The sequence below is a fragment of the Lampetra planeri genome, chromosome 6 (assembly GCF_965212315.1).
Source record: "Lampetra planeri chromosome 6, kcLamPlan1.2.h2, whole genome shotgun sequence".
In the NCBI taxonomy this organism is placed as follows: domain Eukaryota; kingdom Metazoa; phylum Chordata; class Hyperoartia; order Petromyzontiformes; family Petromyzontidae; genus Lampetra; species Lampetra planeri.
Genome location: NC_136112.1, coordinates 8,445,494 through 8,464,675, shown reverse-complemented (window position 1 = coordinate 8,464,675; position 19,182 = coordinate 8,445,494). Strand labels below are relative to the sequence as shown.

The 19,182-nt window shown below is 41.8% G+C and overlaps 2 protein-coding genes across 18 annotated transcripts in view; one reads left to right on the top strand and one right to left on the bottom strand.

The window, feature by feature from the left end:
* The window catches only part of MED15 (mediator complex subunit 15), a 19,219-nt gene extending 10,068 nt beyond the window's left edge, over window positions 1-9,151 (top strand). For 4 of the 6 annotated variants that reach the window (XM_078595459.1, XM_078595458.1, XM_078595461.1 and 1 more), the window contains 9 exons: window positions 675-808; window positions 2,071-2,195; window positions 3,095-3,217; window positions 4,331-4,394; window positions 4,532-4,598; window positions 5,142-5,305; window positions 5,548-5,714; window positions 7,028-7,126; window positions 7,646-9,151. In XM_078595459.1, the coding sequence (XP_078451585.1) occupies window positions 675-808; window positions 2,071-2,195; window positions 3,095-3,217; window positions 4,331-4,394; window positions 4,532-4,598; window positions 5,142-5,305; window positions 5,548-5,714; window positions 7,028-7,126; window positions 7,646-7,782 (1,080 nt within the window). In that variant the 3' untranslated portion in view covers window positions 7,783-9,151. The remainder of the gene's footprint in view (window positions 1-674; window positions 809-2,070; window positions 2,196-3,094; window positions 3,218-4,330; window positions 4,395-4,531; window positions 4,599-5,141; window positions 5,306-5,547; window positions 5,715-7,027; window positions 7,127-7,645) is intronic. The other 2 variants (XM_078595462.1, XM_078595460.1) reach the window with 1 other exon arrangement.
* LOC144719492 (uncharacterized) lies at window positions 7,977-19,182 on the bottom strand. 12 transcript variants are annotated; one of them, XR_013585603.1, is made up of 11 exons: window positions 19,054-19,163; window positions 16,820-17,336; window positions 15,924-15,974; window positions 15,192-15,266; window positions 14,720-14,909; window positions 13,090-13,258; window positions 12,529-12,643; window positions 12,349-12,406; window positions 10,138-10,247; window positions 9,157-9,210; window positions 7,977-8,606 (listed from the first exon to the last, which is right to left on the bottom strand). XR_013585603.1 is itself a non-coding variant. In XM_078595463.1 (9 exons), the coding sequence occupies exons 2-9, from the start codon at window positions 17,211-17,213 to the stop codon at window positions 8,495-8,497; spliced, it is 1,155 nt and encodes a 384-aa protein (XP_078451589.1). In that variant the 5' UTR covers window positions 17,214-17,336; window positions 19,054-19,182; the 3' UTR covers window positions 7,977-8,494. The 12 variants fall into 12 exon arrangements, 8 of the variants coding, with proteins under 8 accessions (XP_078451589.1, XP_078451594.1, XP_078451592.1 ...); XR_013585602.1 differs by lacking the exon at window positions 12,529-12,643; XR_013585601.1 differs by lacking the exon at window positions 12,349-12,406 and having other exon boundaries at window positions 8,569-8,606.

Below are 19,182 nucleotides of genomic sequence, written 5' to 3'. Positions count from 1 at the left end.
TTTTTTTTTCCGTGTTTATACCTGGCTGTTAGTCTGTTTTTCATGCTTGGCTCTGTAATTTTCTCCGTATATTGTAGCAATAACAATTCCCTTAAGGCACCAGTGCCGCACCTCCTGGCTATCACGTCAAATTCCGTTTCTTTTATTTAACCAACGATAGATATTCTGAATATGGAGATCGCCCTTTTTTACGGTGGGGTGGGGTCTATTTTCCCCATCAGCGATGCTAATTTCTGCATCTGCAAAGTGTTTAATTGAATATATATTGGTCAAACAATGGCCTTTAAACAGGAAAAGCAAATAATCATTTGGCGCATAATTGTTCTTTATTTATTTCGCACACACATTGGGCCATAATCGTATTTTGAGAATGGCATATAAAATGTGTACACAGATTCACATTTATGTTTCTTATTCTTCTACATTCACGACTCACATTTATTTTCTATACTATATGGATTTTTCATACATAAATATGAAATTCTGCGAGCCATAATATTTAGACCACGTTGCTTTTACGAGTATCTCCCCTTCAAATTTGTGTTTTTTTTTTGTCATCCCTTCCGTATTCCACACGTTAAATTGCTCCTTTTCTTTTTGACGGTGGTTGCGGTGTTGTAGTGCGTGCGGAACATTTCCGAGAATTGTTTTTGTTTCTGCCGTCTCGATTGCAGCAGATGATCCAGTCTCCACTGATGATGTCGAGTCCGTCACCTGTGCCGGCTCAGAATCAGGTGATGCCGCCTCCGCCCTCCCAGCCACAGCCATCGCCACAGTCCACACAGAGCCAGCCTCCCAGCAACATGAGGTACCGGCGTGGGGGCAGCTGCCGCGCTCTACAGCCTGCGTCTGTTTTTGTTCACAGTGTGTTCTGAGAAATAATGTGGGTAGATATATGACGTCTCGCATATATTGGGTGTTTTTGGAGACGACAAATTTTTTTAATTATCAGAAACTGCACTCCCGAAGTGCAAAACTTGAACGGCAAATGCTGACTTGTTGTTATCTGCGTCTCCACTCCGCACGATAACATCACACACCAGTCAAACCTCGTTTCGTATTGTACTGTACAGTACAATACAGATCGTGTCTGTATTTTGTTTAGTGATTACTGTATCACACTTTCATATGTAGTACTTGGAATATATATTAAAACACATTAAACGTTATACGTAAATACTATTATTCTCCAAGTGTTTTAATATAATACATATTGTTGAACACTCTAAAATCACAAGCTGTAAGTGGGATAAATTTGGTCTTCAAAGAGAGAACGCTGGATATACTGGGGCACCCCACCCGTGAATTAGCCTGTTATTTCTACGACACGCTGTATGTGTGTTGACATTAGAGTCAGGACCGATAGTGTAATGGTAATGCCGTGCTGGGATGACTGTGACCCTGGAATTGATGCCTGGCTATGCACTGCACAACAGCAATGGAAATTGATATCTGAACCTGGCCAAGGTTTCTTCTTGGTAGGCTCAGCTTAAGATCATTGCCTGGTTCATTGTTTCAACATTTTGTCTATCGAAGCAAATGTTGTTGGGTACAATACCAGTCACACAACTTTATTCGGCCCATACATATAAGGACCATCATAGTCCAATTTCGTGAAAATAAACCATATTAGAGGTATTTATAAGTCAATAATTTTGGTTGCGAACGCATACATGTGTTGCTTTGGAGGCAGAGGTTCGTGGGTTATGTGAATTTTTTTAGTGTGGTTTTTGAAATAATAGAGCCCAGAACAAGTTTAATTATCACTCGCCACTGATGATAACCATGGCTGGAAACCGAACCTATGTCACCGGGTTCATAGCACTGTGCGTTACCGACTGCAAATATGACATACCGTATACTCCCAAACTTGTGCCCAGTGTCAATAAAGTAATATAAATGTGGTCACACATCTACGGAATTATAAAACGCACCGCCAAATTTAGCTTTAAGGTACAGGGAAAATAGCATGTTTTATAATCGGGGGAAATGCAGTACATAAAAACCTAATGTGTGCTCCGCGATGTTTAATTGTGTTCCCTGCCGTGACCGCTTGCATGTGTAACCCAGCTCTGGGGCAGTACCATCTCCTGGATTCATGCCTAGCCCATCCCCGCAACCGTCCCAGAGCCCTGCGCCCGCTCGCACCCCGCAGGCCATGGGCGTGCAGTCCCCGGGGCCCCTCAACACCCCAGGTGAGCGCTGCGCCGGCAACAATAGAAAAACTGGTGAAGACAAACCACGCAAAAAATACACTACACCCAGGACAAGCTACACTGTGCAGCCAGTCGGAAGGAGAGTTACGACTTACAAAGGCCTGATGCACTGCTGTGGCCTTTACCTAGTTTACACAAAATGTATTTAGCACATTTAGACAAAGTTGTGTAATGGCAGATTTTTTTACGGCTGTTGTAGCCCCTGTCCTTACAATCAACGTTTGGCAAGAGGTAATTGTACATTTAAAAATTGCAACTGTATTTGAAAAAAAATATCCATTTGCTGGCATGATAACCTTTTTGTAAAGATGATCCAATATGACCAAACTTTCATTATAAGGTTGTGTTGCTATTATGTGGTTACCCAGTAGAAAACGGACCAAATTTATTAAACGGTAACTCTGGGAGACACACGCTTGAAGAAAAAGGACCTGTCTCAGTGCTCCAGCCTTACCGGTCCGGTCAAGATGAACAGCATAAGTTGGAGATAGCATTGAGGAAGAAAGTGAAATAGGAAGGAGAGGGACAGGGGGGGTGGCAGGTTGAGGACAGTGACATGAAGAAAAGGGAAGAGAGAGCAACCACCACAGCATGACTCGGGACTAACAAGGCCAAGTGCAAGGGCATGAAGCAACTAGGACCCAAGGAATCATATTCTTATTCTTAGGTTTTTTTGACCCAAGGAATCCCATCGGCAGCCAGGGCAGCACCGGCGAGTCACAGGGCAGGCTCAGGAGGGCCGATGCTCATCACCACCAATGAGTCTCATAGAGTAAAATCGTGCATTGAATGAATCCGTTGGTGTGAGTATGTTATAAAATAGTCCCATTCATTTACTGGGGAGTTGACCCGGTAACGGCGCATCGTGGGACCAACAGGTGCACCGAGCCCGGCGGGGCGCACGCAGACGGAGGAGCAGCAGTACCTGGAGAAGCTGCGACAGCTGTCCAAGTACATCGACCCGCTGCGCCGCATGATCAACAAGATCGACAAGAACGAGGGTGAGGCACACGGCTGCTTTTGTAGTTCTGCTGTAGACTTAATGGTTCAGTCATAATAATTATCATAATGAAACGAAAGTCACCACTTGAAATAATGCACCTCCGATTAGCATGGTTGGCTATGTATGGCGCGAAATAAGTTCAACATACATCAATGGACATACATAATGCATTCGTGAACATATTAATGGGTTGGTACATTGAAAAGTGGGGAAAATTTCATAAAACTAGCAGAGAACTGTTTGTCTGCAACCACAAAAGGCATGATAAGATTATTAGTAGTCTCATTAATATAGGGATGTCTCGCCATTTTCTTGTAGAAGGGTCTGGCATTGGATTATTTGGCCACGTTTTTGTTTTTAACCTAAAGATGAAATACGTGGAAAAGCTCGACTGAAAAAGTCCACACAGCTGGGTTGCTATGTTAACCCCTTTGCTGTACTGCCTTTTGGCCATCTCACAGCCCAGCTGGTTTGAGGTTTCATCTAATCTGCCTACAAAGGGCTGGATAGCAGGCATGTGCCACTCTGCTTAATTTCATAGCGACTGCTTGATGCTCAAGATTGCAATTCTAATGTTTTTATAATCTTTGTTAAATGAGTGCAAATTTAACCTAAAATACTTGATGTTTTAAAATACATTGCATCATAATAATGACAGTGATGTTTAGAAATGTGTATCCGATATATGTAACATTGTTTCGTACTGCTGTCATTAATTTGGAAAGCTCAGTTATAAGCAGTTATATTTAAATGTAAGTCATAATTAGTACATTCAGCTTTCAATTATGCAGGGCAATGGACAGAAGGGGTGGCATGGTTACAATAACATGGATAAGACAAAACTGAAGTAAATTCAGCTAAAAACATTTGTTTTGCTTACCTATGTAGAACGTTTATGGTAATGTGGGCATTTAGTCAAGAGGATCGGCACATAGTATCAGCATGCATATACGAATATATATATTTCACAAGCACAGTTAATCTGCAACCTGTATGATCTTCCCATGGAAAATTAAGAGTTAACAGTAGCTTCATTGTTGTCAAACAAAATCTATTACAATAAGCCTTTGCTCATAAGTGATGTATGGCTTTGTCCGAGTTGCAAAAACAGACCGTAAGAAGGATCTGAGCAAAATGAAAAGCCTTCTGGACATTCTCACGGACCCTAACAAGCGGTGAGTGCTGCCTACGTTTTACGTTTTGTCTGTTTGGCCCTCACTGCTTAATTGAGCATTTGTCTCGGCTCTTTGTTTCGATGAGTGCATTTCTAATCTGAGCTGGGAATGACCAAGCATTGTGTCGTGACTCACAGGTGCTCCCTGCAGACACTGCAGAAGTGTGAGCTCGCGCTGGAGAAACTGAAGAGCGACATGGCCGTTGTAAGAGAATCTTTATAAATATTGTTACGTGCAACTGACACATTGTGTAGTTCTTGTTCTTCGTGTTTGTGGATTTATTTAGCAACATGAGAATGCATGTATTGGAGCCAGCCGCATGTTATATATGGAATGTCAGCACGTGAACGTTTATATAAGCATTTTTTGATTGGAGGGAAAGACTAAGGCTGTGAAATGATGCTAACACTTATTTACTTTCTGTGTCAAGTTGGTCACTTTTACTATGGCCTCTCGTGCATATTTTGCTCACTGCACATTGTATGTGTGTCTACAGACTATAATAATGTAGCATTTTGTTTATGATGAGTGGTTTATACATGATTATGGCATATAAAATTGCGTGCACACATGAAGTGGATGGATTTTACTTGATAACCTTTAAAATCATTGGCTTATTAAGTTGCTTAAAAATGAGCATAACATTAGATCAATACGTTTCCAGTTGTATTCTCAAAATATGTCAGTGTTTACCGTACACGTTTATTGCACGTGTGTGTGTGTGCGCGCACTTGCGTTTGCTTGCAGCCCACGCCTCCGCCACCCCAGGTGGTGCCACCCAACAAGCAGGCACCCTTATGTCAGCCGCTGCTTACCGCCGTGCTGCAGCAAAGCCGCTCGCCCCTCTTCAACCACTCGCTGGCACGAACGTTCGGCCCCGCCATGCTGGCTATCCATGGGCCGCCTGTCGCGTAAGCAGGAAGTCCCAGCCGCTACACTTGACCAAGACTCAATGTTGCTTTGGCCGGAAAAAAAAATATATATATATCAGCCTATAACCAAATTTCCCAGAATGCACCCGATCTCGTTACTTATCGGCAGCTAAGCAGGGTTGAGGGTTGAATAATTATTGCTTCAATTGTATGAAAAGCTTGTCTATGATGTAATTTAAATTTGCTGCTGTAATTTAAATTTGCTGCTGCTCTGCGGACAGGGTACCAGTGTCATCCCCCAAGAAGCGCAAGTACGAGGAGGATGAGAAGCAGACCATACCAAACGTCCTGCAGGGGGAGGTGGCCAGGCTACATCCAAAATTCATGGTTAACCTGGACCCCTCCCATCACAGTAACAATGGAACGGTCCACCTGATATGCAAGCTTGGTGAGTAAACATTGAACACTTTCACATGGAATACAGTAGGTCTACGGGTTGTGGGTCTTGGGGAAATCCGAACCTTATGGAAATGCTCCCAGAAATCATGTAAAAATAATCAATATGCGGAAATTGTTGCGTTAGTTCGGCAAGTGCAAATAGTGCAGTGCACTGAGGGAGCGGATGAATACTGTGGAGCGAGGCGTAAGGCAGGCAGCATCTTCCCCCCAAGGTGCTGGTGGTTAGCCGCTCAGTCACGCTGTTACAATGTCACCATGTGTATACCCGCCACATCGTCTCGTAGTTTTCTTCATGTGAAGGTTATTTAATTATTTAGTGTATGTACTTTATTAAACACAATTACACTTCGATTGCTTATGTTCTCAGCCAACAGCGATCGGAGAATTCTAGGCCTAGTCTAATGCACTGTAAACGAACATTCGGAAGTGACGGCTTTCTGTTAACAATTAATATTAAAATGTTTTGTGGTATTCATAAACAAATGGATACAGTATGTGTTCCATTAGTTTAATTATGGGTAGTGTTAGTGTAGATATTCGATTAAATTAAATAATCATAGGAAGTGCAGAGCATATATACAGCAATATAGGTAGCGATATAAAACGGACGACAGTGTGATACAGAACTTAGAGAAAACTAACAAGTAATCGGGTAGGGGAGGCACAACTTTTTTCAGCTATGGGATTTTATCTTGATTTAGGAAGAACGTTTTCCAATTTCCAACATACAGAAAATTCGCTTTACGGATCGTTTTCGGGAACATAACTCTTCCGTAACCTGGGGACTGCCTGTATTATTGAGACTTATTTGTACATGTTGATAAAAACATGGTTTTCAATGTCCTCTATGAAGTAACATTTAAATGCTGTGTTATCTGGGGTAATGAGAAGAGTGCCTGGATAAAAGAAAAAACAGAATGCATCAATGCAAATTAAGCAAAAAAGTATTGTGTTCATACCCTATGTGTCATATGTTTTAATAGTTTCTTAAAGTAATCGGTTTACTTGCTGATATGGTTGCAGTCATATGGTCAATGAGTCACTGTCCTTCACGTGAGGAGCAGCTGATAATTATGTCAGCGTGCATGTAAAAGGCACCAATAAGCACTGTTTATCTGCAACCCAAATCATCTGCTCAGGGATAATCGATAGTAAACTGTAGCTGGAATCTATTCTTGTGATTAGGTCTATTATTGCCATCTTCATCTGATACTTGCCTTCAGATCGGAGCAGAGTGAATATTCTAATGGTTTTGCTATATGCTGCATTTACACGCGCACGCACACATTTTTTTTATTGCAGATGATAAGTCTCTTCCAATGGTGCCTCCCCTGCAAATTAGCGTGCCGGCTGATTATCCTGACCAGAGCCCCGAGTGGGTTGACCTGCAAAACCTCTACGGTGAGGCTGCTATACAGAGACATTTCGTTATTTATAATAGAAGGGCAATGTGTTTTGCAAATGGATCACTTGTTCGTGTGTAGCTGAGAAGATGGTTCAGGTGCATTTCAGGGGATTTTCTTAGATCATCTCTGAAGCTAAGCAAGAATTTTGGCCTGGATAATGCTTGGTTGGGTGATTGCTATGCATAGCGAGCATTACGGGACTGCGCAGCTACGTTGTGGGCAGCAGAGGGGAGTGCAGCAAATCCCATCGTTGCACTTATTAATTCCTCTATATTCTCTCCGTTCGCCAACCCGGACTGACCAACATGCCGACGTATAGTCAAGTAACTTCGTTAAACCTGCATGGCATGGGCAGGCCCTCATCCAGCAGCGGTTGACTCAAGGGCTGTACATGTGCAGTGGATACAAATGAGGGCAACGTGATTCATGTCTCATGTGCAACTGATGTGAGTGTATTTGGGGGGTTCGGGGGAGGGGAATGGTCATGATGGGACTGTTTGTCTGTTGGTGACAGAGGCGAGCCCGTTCTTGCGTGCCATTCACGACATGCTGGAGTCGCGCATCATGAAGCTGCCCGACCGGCATGCAGTGACAGCCATACTCAATGCCTGGGCGCTGAGCGTACGGCAAGCCTGCCTCACGCTCACCTAACTCTCACCTGCATCCAGCGTCTGTTTGATGTACTCGGTATATGCTTACTGTGAAAATTGAGTGTTTCCAGTCGGGGGCAGTTAACAGAAATATGGATAATATAATGTATTAAAAGTACGACTTGATGGGTCTGTGTTACCTGTTCTTGATGGCAACTGCAGCGTTACATCGAGTGATTAGACGTACAATCATGATAGACTTGGCTCATCATGTCAGCATATTTTTATTATTGTTGTTTTCAATTTAAATGACAATTTTAACACAACATAGGCCATCAGAATTCAAGCAGGAACACATGCTCCAGCATTTTATTGCATTGCTTACAAATGCTGTGCAAATCAAATGTATGATATAAACGTAATAGTTTATCACTTAACACTCCACTACAGTGGCATGAAATATACCACTCGACTCTGAAAAGGCCACATTTGGCATTGATCAGAGTAAATAATGTGCATGAGCGCAACACTGCACCGGCACCATGGATGCCATGTGCAACAATTGTACATAAATATTTCCTTTAATTTTCAAATCCCCCCCATTTGTTTTAAAAAAACTGATAATGCTTGTACAATATGGTGAACATTATGAAGTGTTTTCAAGAATATAAATGACAAATGTAAAGAAACACGTTAATCTTGTATTAAACTGGGGGACAATTAGTTGATTGCATTTCGAAACGTGTGCTATTACATGCAACGTTTTTGTATTCTTAGCTGGGCAGCATCTTTTGGCTGTCCTTTTCCCTGCCATCCTGTGCAACCTCCCTTCTGAGTGGCTGCACAAGTGAAGGCAGGGACAGCTTGGGTTCCGTTCGCGGAGGCCTGTCGTGAAGGGGAGGAATGTAAATAGCAGAGCGTCAAGACGTGCGAGTGAAATCCCCAAGATTGGGTACACTTCCACTGTTGAAAGTGACATTATCCTGGCACCAGGATCAATTCACTGAAGATGGCTTATGATCTTGCTATTGAATAACACTTTTTTGTAAATCACTCAAACTCTACTATTTGTATAATTATGGAATACCATTTGTGAAACAAAAGTACATAACATGGCTGTTGTAATTTGGAGAGAGGCATGAGAAAGCTTGTAACTTGCTGACCCACCCCTACTGGACATCTGTGAAAGAGCTTCACAGCTCATCAGATTCCTCCAGGATAAATACATATTCTGAAAGCAATGGCTTGGCAGTAATGAAGGCTAGCAGAGATGTTTTGTAATTGCATAGATCATTAACTACCTTTCATTGCTGAACACAAAAGCCTAGGTAGGTATATGGTTATGTGCATATTTTTTTCACTTGGAATTTGTATTTATAATCTTTTACATAATGATAATAAAGGTCCGTTATGGTTTGCTTTTTGCCCAACTTACATTTTTTTGACTGGATTCTTGATGGGTATTTTAGGTAGTCTGTTGGTTGTTTGCCTGCAAAAGTTGAAGACAATGAATAAAAGTAGCACTGCTTTTCAAGTTGCTAAATCATATGTCCAGGGCTCGGGCAAAATTTCAACTAGGTAATGCCCAGTGACCTGCCAATGATTTTTGAAATGCCATTGAACACCTCAGTTGAATAAAAAGTGGAATGTTTCATCAGTTAAGCCATCATTACTTCAATTGGCTGCATCTGATGGTGAATTTATATAACCCAAGGCAGATGTTATATGTCCTACTCAGTGGGATGGAGGTGTGTGGGAGCAGCATGAATCACTTTGTTTAAAAAAAAATAAATGTTGCTGTCCTATGCTTCCACGGCTATGCCTCTCACCTACCCGAACCTGCACTGACCAGCACTGTGAAACATGGTCAAATAAGACTAATCACAGTTTAGCGATGCCCTCATCCAGGGATGGATTGACAAAAAGGAATGTCAATTGATAAATAAAACCCACCTAACTTTGTCCTGTTGCTAACTCAACTCCGTCTCTACTGTTTGGAATGTGTTGCAGCAGAAAGTCTGCATCTAGTCTAGATGTAGGGCTAAAGAAAAGACTAAGTCTCGTGCGATCCCACGTAGAGGGGCATAGGAGGTGGAGGACGGGGTGTGAGCGCACCTGTGTGCACTTCTCATGGATGACATTGCTGGTGAGTTTTCCCCTTGGTGGGAGAAAGCCATTGAATTTGCATTGAAACGACTTCTACCCATACCACGTGGCTGCTGGTGTGATTTTGCATGTGGTCTATCGTGTCATACCAGCGATCGCCCTCCACGCAGACTACACACCGATACGATACAACATCTATATTGTATGGAGAAAAAAAACACACCCTCACTTTGGTGTGTTAATAACTGGAATTGGGTAGAAGGCTGTGAAGTCTGAGCTAAAATAACTTGTATAGTAATCTGCTTGGTACCATTGCTCATTTGAGCGGCTGGAGAACAGAGGCTTGGCCACAAGCACGGAGTTGGCAGGCAGCCTGTCTGCAATGGCGGCATTCCTCAGCTTCGTCTTCAGCTGCAGCAGCTGAAGAGATGGAAAGTGAGGACAACCATTGGTTTTCAGGAGAGCAGCCAGACTAAGCAGGTAGGATTTGGTCATCCATAGATTCAGGTTCTCATTACAAGAGGTGGCCCAGGTGGTACAGAGAGGTTCGTGTACTCGAACCAGCACAGCTGAGATCCTGGGTTTGAATTAAACAGATTTTTAAGTGAAGTTGACAGTCATCCCAGTCACTGGTGTCCACATAAATATAATCATGTTCAATTTTGTTTATCACTTAATTTAGATAGTCCAGCCCCAAGGACTGCCGTGCAATGAACAAATGCCTGCAGTAGGGTGTGTGGTAAAACACATCTCATGTGTATTAAGAGACTAGGTCATTGACCACATATAAAAGAGGCGTTTTCATAGAATGGCCTTGCTGAAAATCAGAATACACTGGATCATAGAGAGACCATGCAAGCAAACGTGATTCGATATCATACTATTACATATACATTATGCAATTTAATCTAATATAATTATTTATTTAGAGCGATTTGCTTACCTTTCCTATACTTTTTCGTATTTTGTTTATCGTAACGTTATGACCCACAACGACTGGATATCTGAAATATAACTTCATAGCTCATCAGATTTCTCCAGGATTACTACTATAATAGCCCAGAAATGTGTGTAACGCACGTGACGTCACTCTTGCATCCCACTGGGATGTTTGCACACAGCGTTGGTGTACGGTGTTTTTTTCTGCAATATTTTGCTGTCTTTTCTTGGATTTTGTTTGCACTTAGTCACATATTCACTTTAAGATGTTTTTTGTTCATGTTTTTGTTTGTTGCGGTTGCACCCGATTCAAGAGGCGAATGGCTCACTGGGCTATACCTAATCAATGAACTTGAACATGCCGCACCCCCCCCCCCTCATTAATAATAAAATAATCATGAGCGGGTGAAGAAGGCCGAGTGGAAAGATATTTTTTCGCAAATTCGCTTCAAATGACGTTTTTTTACACAAAGTGACGGGTCAAAAATAAATCTACGCAGCAGTGCTACATCTGTACGTGACGTCACTGCAAACGAGCCCCCCCCCCGTCATTACTGTCATAAGCAATACTTTGTTTCATGCAAATTCGCTTTCAATTTGACGTTTCTTTATTGAAAGTTACTCAAATAAATAATTCTACGCAGACGTTTATTTACAGAAAGTGACGGTAAAAAATAAATATATGCAGCAGTGCTACATCCGCACGTGACGTCACTGCAAAAGAGGCCCCCCCCCTCATTAATAATCATGAGCGGGTAGATTTTAACACTCCCGCAGGTCGAGCGGAAATTCGCTTTCAATTTGACGTTTCTTTATTGAAAGGTAATCAAATAATTATACGCACCAACAAAGTGTATATGGTGACTTTATTTATTTCTTCTGCACTTGAAACAAAAGGTAAGTCAAATTTTAGCTTCTAATTTTTTTTATAAAATATATAAATTTCTCAGATTTTCCAGACATTGTATCAAATTCAAATTGATGATAACCCCAGCGAGCGAAAGCAGAAGAAAATAAAGTTTCAGAGCAGTGATTTCGAACTAATTGGAGGTGAGTTAAATGAAGTGCTACAGTGACATGAAGTGCGGTGTTTTATGACATAGTTTGTGCAAGATTCACTGCCATTAATACAGTGCTACAGTGAAATTCAGCAAAGTGTTTGATGGAATTCTTTTGTGCAAGATTCCTTGCCATTAAATTTACACAAGATACAATTATACTCTGTACCCTCTGGTTCTTTCGGTAAAGTCACGTAGATAGAAAAAAAAGTAAAAGAAAACACGACGTTTCGGTCGCAACACAAGCGTCCGTCTTCAGGTGAGAAAATTATCTGCTGTTGTGGCTTTATATAGGCACGGGAGGAGGGGAAGGGGGGGAGTTTGTCGTTTTTTCTCGACTTAAGCATAGCTTGAAAATATAGCATAGAGCAAGCAGTGTAGAATAGGCCTGACAGAGGATCATGAAATGGCTAAAGTTATCTGAATTTAAAATCAATGAAATATCAAAACTGTAAAGTGAATGAAACATTGAAAGTGAACAACAAAAAGGAAAATAAGATGTGAATAGGTTTAATAAGACTGACCTTTAAAAGAAGCAGGAAACAGGAGGCAATCACAAGCAGCAGAGGTAGGCCTTGGAGACTAAAAAGATGAAACTAAATCAAACTTAGAATGAAATGCTGACAATACTTTAAAATCAACAAATAATCATATAATAAGTATTCAAATATAAAAGTAGAAAATAAAAACAAGTTTAAGAATACCCAGGGAGAACAGAGAGCAGGCACAGCTACACTGGCAGCCATGGTTTTCTGTGTGCCTTTGTTCTTCTGTGACCCATGCTTTGAAAACATGGGTATCCACTATCCTGTGAGCGTTCTGAATGGATACATAATCTCGTCACACGACACTAATGAAATAGGGGAAAACAGTAAAAAAACCAATAAACATTTCCATTAAAATACGTCACCGACCCCTTATATAACCAGTTTCATCAATGCCTCCATCTCATCCAGGACAAACCCATTAACTCTCAAGACACCTCGACTGCTACAGTCCATCCCATACTAAGACAACCCTGACTGTACTCGAATGTATGCATGTTGAACGTCTTTCGCACCCTACGTAGCCAACCATGCTAAATCGGAGGTGCGGGAATGTTGGACCCCCCCAACATCCCTGCAAATTCGCTTCCTATCTCAAACCTAACATTCCTTGGAATAGTCCGAGAATGAGTTTTCTATTCCACCTCTACAAAAACCTCTCCCTCCATTGTCTGCCAACCATGTAAGAGTGAACCTTAATTCCTGCACGACTTGATGTACCTCGTCAGCCTGCTGCTGGTTGACCTTCTGCAGGCGCCGAACCAACTGCTGGAATTCTAGAATGGACGCAGGGCCGGCGAGACCGAATGACGTCTTCACAGGGGCCAGGCCACCCTTGCCTGCCTGCACAAGCAGCATGGGTGATGATGTCTGCTGGGCTGTGTCCGCCCTGTGAGCCAAGAGCACACAAAGGGCCACTCTGTGCATTGTACAATAGTACTCCATTGAAAAGTCTCACGACTTGCTCAACCACTATATATGCCTTTTGTTCAATAATTACATCACCCTCTTCTCACTCAGTGTGGTTTCATTTCTCTATTTGAAAACTAAGCCCTTGTTAAATATGAAATCATTTTAACAGGTTTATTACAGCTATACTCTTTGGTTCTTTCGGTAAAGTCACGTAGGTGGAAAAATACTAGATCACGACGTTTCGATCGCAACACAAGCAATCGTCATCAGGTGAGACAACCACAGCAAGAAAAAACTACCGAGTATTTTTTTATTGTCAAGCGGTTCATGTTTGATGACAACTACTGAAGTAGTTTTTTCTTGCTGTGGTTGTCCCACCTGATGACGATTGCTTGTTGCGATCGAAACGTCGTGATCTATTGTTTTTCTACCTACGTGACTTTACCGAAAGAAGCAAAGAGTATGGATTCCTGCAGTCACGAAAGCTTCAAATCAAGATTATTAAAGCTAATGATAAACTTTTTCTCACACCCCACACAACTTGCTCATTTTCATTAAAAGTATCGTTTGTCATATCTGTGACTAAGATGTATGTACTGCTTTAAGAACACCCAATATTCCTCTCTCAATAATAGTTATTAAAATACATTTTCAATTATAAATGGCTGTTTCCTGAAACTACCACATAATAGTAGTTCACATTTAAGTCCTTCAGGCATAAGAGTACAGATAAATTGCTAAAACTGCATTCCTTGTCACATATGAAGATTGAGAACCTACCTCTGACATGCAGTATGTATTCTACTTATAACTCCGAAACAGAGTTCAGGAGGTTAGGGCGGCACACCACCCATTAATCTTTTTTCAGCATACCCATTTCACAATACAATAACACTGGTCAACAAAAAAAAACCCATTTTATTCTGGCCTGGACTTTTGCAGCTGTTTTAGACTAATTTCAGAGTGCTGATTCCAAATCTGATCTCAGATTTGCTCTATCACATCATTTTTATGCTATTGGCATACCCCATTTTCATAGATTTTACCCGAAATTAACTGTCACTTAGGATTGCAAGTTGTTGCGAGTCAGTGACTGCTTTCGTGTTAAAATATGCTGCTTTATTTTCAGGATAGTGTGTTTATAATATAATTTTATGTAGATATCCACATTTATTTAATATTTTTCTTCTGCAGTTTTTATTGAAAATGCTATATTTGATATCTCAAAAACCTGATGTGATAGACAAAAACTGATGCCAGATTTGGAATCAGCACCCCAAATTTACCTTAAAACCGTTGGAATACCTTATGCCAGAAAAAGTGTGTTGACCAGTGTAATCGGCAAGAAAAGGTAACGTTTAAACTTAAAAGTTTACAGTTGCAACAAAAGCAACATCAATCATCAACCGCTTGACAATGAAGAAAAAAGGTGCCGTACCACGCCCTGTCCATCATCGCAGCTTGATGTAGGGGTCTTCGTTTCAGCGCACCCCCAGTCACGTGCACAGGATGAGCACTGGAGTCTTCAGACCCCGTGACTTGGTGATCATTTTTTATTGCCTGCGCAACCTCCTTTTCTGATCTTGATTGATTTGTTCTCTCTGTCCCGGACCCTTTTGAGTTTACACCTACATCACATAGGATAAGCATATTCTCGATGTCCAAGTCAGAAGTATGATCTTTTTTGATAATTCTACAACCATTAGAGAAATTGCCAAAGATTATGCACCGTGTGACCCAGAATAGGGCAACCTTTCCGATGTAAACGAATCAACGTCCAAGCACATTTGTCGATTTACAAATAAAATCAAAAGTATAAATGGGTTAGATAGGTGAACAATAGTGGTAGGTTTTGCAGAAATTAAATGTTAAAATATCTGACAAAATACCGTAGTTTATGTATTACTCACCGCTGAACTGCTCACAACTTTCTGAGCGACTCAGTTTCGATTCATTGCTTTCTGATGCATCAATAGAACTTCTCTCTATCAAAACAGTGCACACGAAACAAACGTGTCAATTCTTTGCTTAAATTCAACTATCATTATTTATTTCTGGGTGAGGACATGTAGTGATATGATTCAATATCATGAATCTATTGTACTTCCGTTCTAATAACTACAGTAAAACCTTGGACTGCGAGCATAATTTGTTCCGGAAACGTGTTTGTAATCCAAAGCACTCGTACATCAGTTGTGATCACGTGACGCTCGGCAGACAAAGCGTATACACGTACTACTCGTATTGCAAGACCTCGCTCGTTTATCAAATTAATATTCATTTAAAAATGTTGATCGTCTTGCAAAACACTCGCAGACCAAGTTACTCGCAATTCAAGGTTTTACTCTATATATCCTCGATCCAAATTTGTTCAAACTAATTCTGGCCATTATCAACATTTTGGGTCTCATTAACGAATATATTTTATACAACTGGGCCGTGTTCTGCACAACAATAAACAAAGCTATTACAACTCATTGAGTGTTTTTGTGGAGAACTATGTGTTATGAATAAATAGACCTATGAGCTCATAGATAAAAAAGCATGTTAAGAGACGAAGATAGGTGTATTTATTCTGTTACGGTAACTTAGGAGTGTACGAGTCAACGTGCAGCAGTGGAGGCACTAATTAACTACAATACCTTCACTTGAATGCAGCTCCCTCTGGTTCACAATCAGCATGAATTGCAGATCTGCGGATAGAAAAAAAATCACATTTATCAAAGTGTGCAGCCACGTTTTAATAATACACCGCCAGAAATGTTAAAGGGAAATATGAGATTGCAGTATTGAAACAATGTACACAATAAGTCACTAAGGAAATTAATATTCTTATTTTTTTACAGTCTAAATGCAAGAGTTTCTCATCATTTACAAAAAAATAATAATCTTAAAATGTATTTCCAAGTCTCTCTGTTTAAAGTCCAACTCCAGAATCAACAGGATCAGATCAAAGCACTGAGTTACGCACAAAGTGCATTCAAGTGTCACAAATAACTTAGTGTTATCTTCAGCACCCACTTCCGCGCTTAATATGCCATGAACGTGCTTGATGTTGCACCCGTGGCACCACCACAACCCCCGGGGTTGCCATTCCGGCAGCAGGCAGCGCTGGTCAGTGGCGTGGCATGGGTACGACGGGCATCGGTGCAAAGAATGGGAAAGGCTCCACCACTCTCCCCTGGAGCCTGAGCCCACTCCACCCCCATTTTGCCCCTGTTGGGCCCTGATGTAACTGCACCGCTTGCATTGGGAATTGCTACACCACCACTGCTGCCCTGATTTGGTTAATATTTTATTTTAATCGTAGGCTAGTCCACGACGACCTGTGGAATTTTCGTGAAGCCTGGATTTCTGTTAATAGTTATTTTAGTCTTGTCGACTAAAGCAGTCCCCTACGAGTTATTAAACGTCGGTGTGAGGAGTGTGCAATTTCCCCCGACCTCCGCTGCCCTTGACAAAAAAGAAAACACACTTTGTCGACGATTATATTTCACAACTAATTTTCGTGAACACCATGAACACCTGTTGGCCTCACCCTTGTTCTCCCGCGTGAGTCGATCGACCTCGGCGTGCAGCCTCTGCAGCATGTCCGCGTGCTCCTTCTGCACGAACTCCAGGCTCCGTTCGAGCTGTAAAATCCTGCGGCCAGCCAGGCTCGACGCCTCGACACCACCGGTGGCAGTCGCCTTGCCATGCTCGGACCTTGAAGAGCCCGCACCAGACTCTGACCTCACGTCTCCTGACCCTTTCCTGTCCCACCCACCGCTGCCAACAGCCAAGGTGATGCCCTCTACCGGGGCTGGCTGAACGTTGAGGCGGTGGACTGGCCGCTCCCCATCCACAGGCCGTGGGTAGTGGGCACGGTCGAGGCTGGTGACTCGGCTCCAGTGTGGCAGGTTGCCCACAGGAGGGAGGCTGGCACTGGACATTGTGTCTGTTCCTCCTTTCTTGAGAGAGCTCCGAGCTTGCTTGGCCGGGGTGGTGTTGTTGGAGGTCGGAAGAGCCGGGAGAAGAGAGGCCGCCTCAACGACAACGGGATGCGTCCATCTCGCCTGAGCTCCCGCACACACGCACGCACTTTATCTGTCGGTGTAAAGACGGCATGGGTATTTGAAACGTAAACTCTAATAGTTATGTTAGCTTTTGTCACCCTAAAGAGGATGTCAATAGTTTCTGACTAAGCTGGAAAACAAAACGCATTTTAAGAGGCAATCACATTAAGTGTAAATTTTCGTGACTGCAGGGATTCATATTCTTGGTTCTTTTGGTAAAGTCACGTAGAAGGGAAATAATAAAATAATGAAAGTTAAATAAACATTTCTTGCTGTGGGTTTCACACCTGATGATGATTGCTTGTGTTGCAATCGAAACGTCGTGAGAATGTAATTGTTTTATTTTTATTATTTACCTTCTACGTGACTTTACCGAAAGAACCAAGAATAACATTAAGTGTGTTGATTGATGACAGATAAGGTGTATACATGGAATTGCGGATAACAATATTTTTGAATGAAATGACATACAAGGGTTAACTAAATAACAGATAACAATGCATATTAATTAAATCATAAAATACGTTCAATAACAATTGCGAGTGCAAACAGGACTTCTGGAGCGTGGCTTTGCCTCCGATGCTTCCCAGTTTGCTTTCCAGTTTGCTCCCCAATGAGAGAATCAAATCACACGACGCATTCCCCCACTGAGATAACAATTTATATCAATATATAAGATAACAACCATCGGTCCCAAGTGCGAACACTTGGCAGGACACCTCCTGAAAAGGAGCCATGAGACTCAGCGAGGCTTTCCTCAATGCGTTTCCAAGCAAGACATCAAAAGGGTATCAAGAGCACACGTTGTTTTCAACTTGTAGTTTCCAGGCCTACATTTGTTATTATTATTTGATCATGATGGGCTTTGCTCATCATTTACACATTTTATTTGCCGGGTACATAAGCGTAATAATATGAATTGAACAACAAAAGCACGTGACACTATGAACGCGTTACATTATCCAAAAATACTTTACACTAAACACACATGGCAATGCACATAACATTACTAACACATTGCATCAAGCACTCGTTACACTATAAACAGGTTGCATCTTACGTTACACTCCAAACACATAGCATTACAGTGCAAACATGTTACACTATATACACACACGTTCCACTTTAAACACGTTACTTTACCCTAAACGTGTTACACTACAAAACACGTTACACTCCAGACAAACACCATTACAGTCAAAACATGCTACACGTTTTACTTTACACTACTAAACACATTACACTACAAACACAATTTTACCGTACAGTACAAACACGTTCCGCTACATTCACACGTTACACTATAAATACTTTACACTAAACTATAAAACACGTTACACTATAAACACATTACACTATAAACTCAAAACACGCAAACCGCCTCGAACCCCGTTACATTATTAAAGCGACTGCGTCTCGCACCTCACCTGTGAATCCACAAACTTTAGTCAATCATAACAACAACAATAATCACGGCTATCGTAACGTAACAACACCACCATCATCATCATTAATATTATAACGAAGTAACAAATACCACAGTAAGCGTCAATAAAACACCGACGGCCTGGCCTAGGCCTCACGAAAGCCTCCCCGTTGCCATGGAGACGGCGCGTACCACAACCCGCCTGCAGAGCTGTGGGCTCCCTCCTCCTCGTCGTTATCCACACGCGCCTTTGTATTACCGATAGACCGACAGCCGTTTTGTTTTCTTTACCAGCGGTCGTTGTTTCCCACGATCGCCAAGCGGTTAAAGTTACCAACTTGGAAGTGTAACGTCGGTGGATGTTGTGTGGAGGAAGAGTCCATTGACGAGGAGGGGGTGGGGGGAGGGACAACTCGGTGT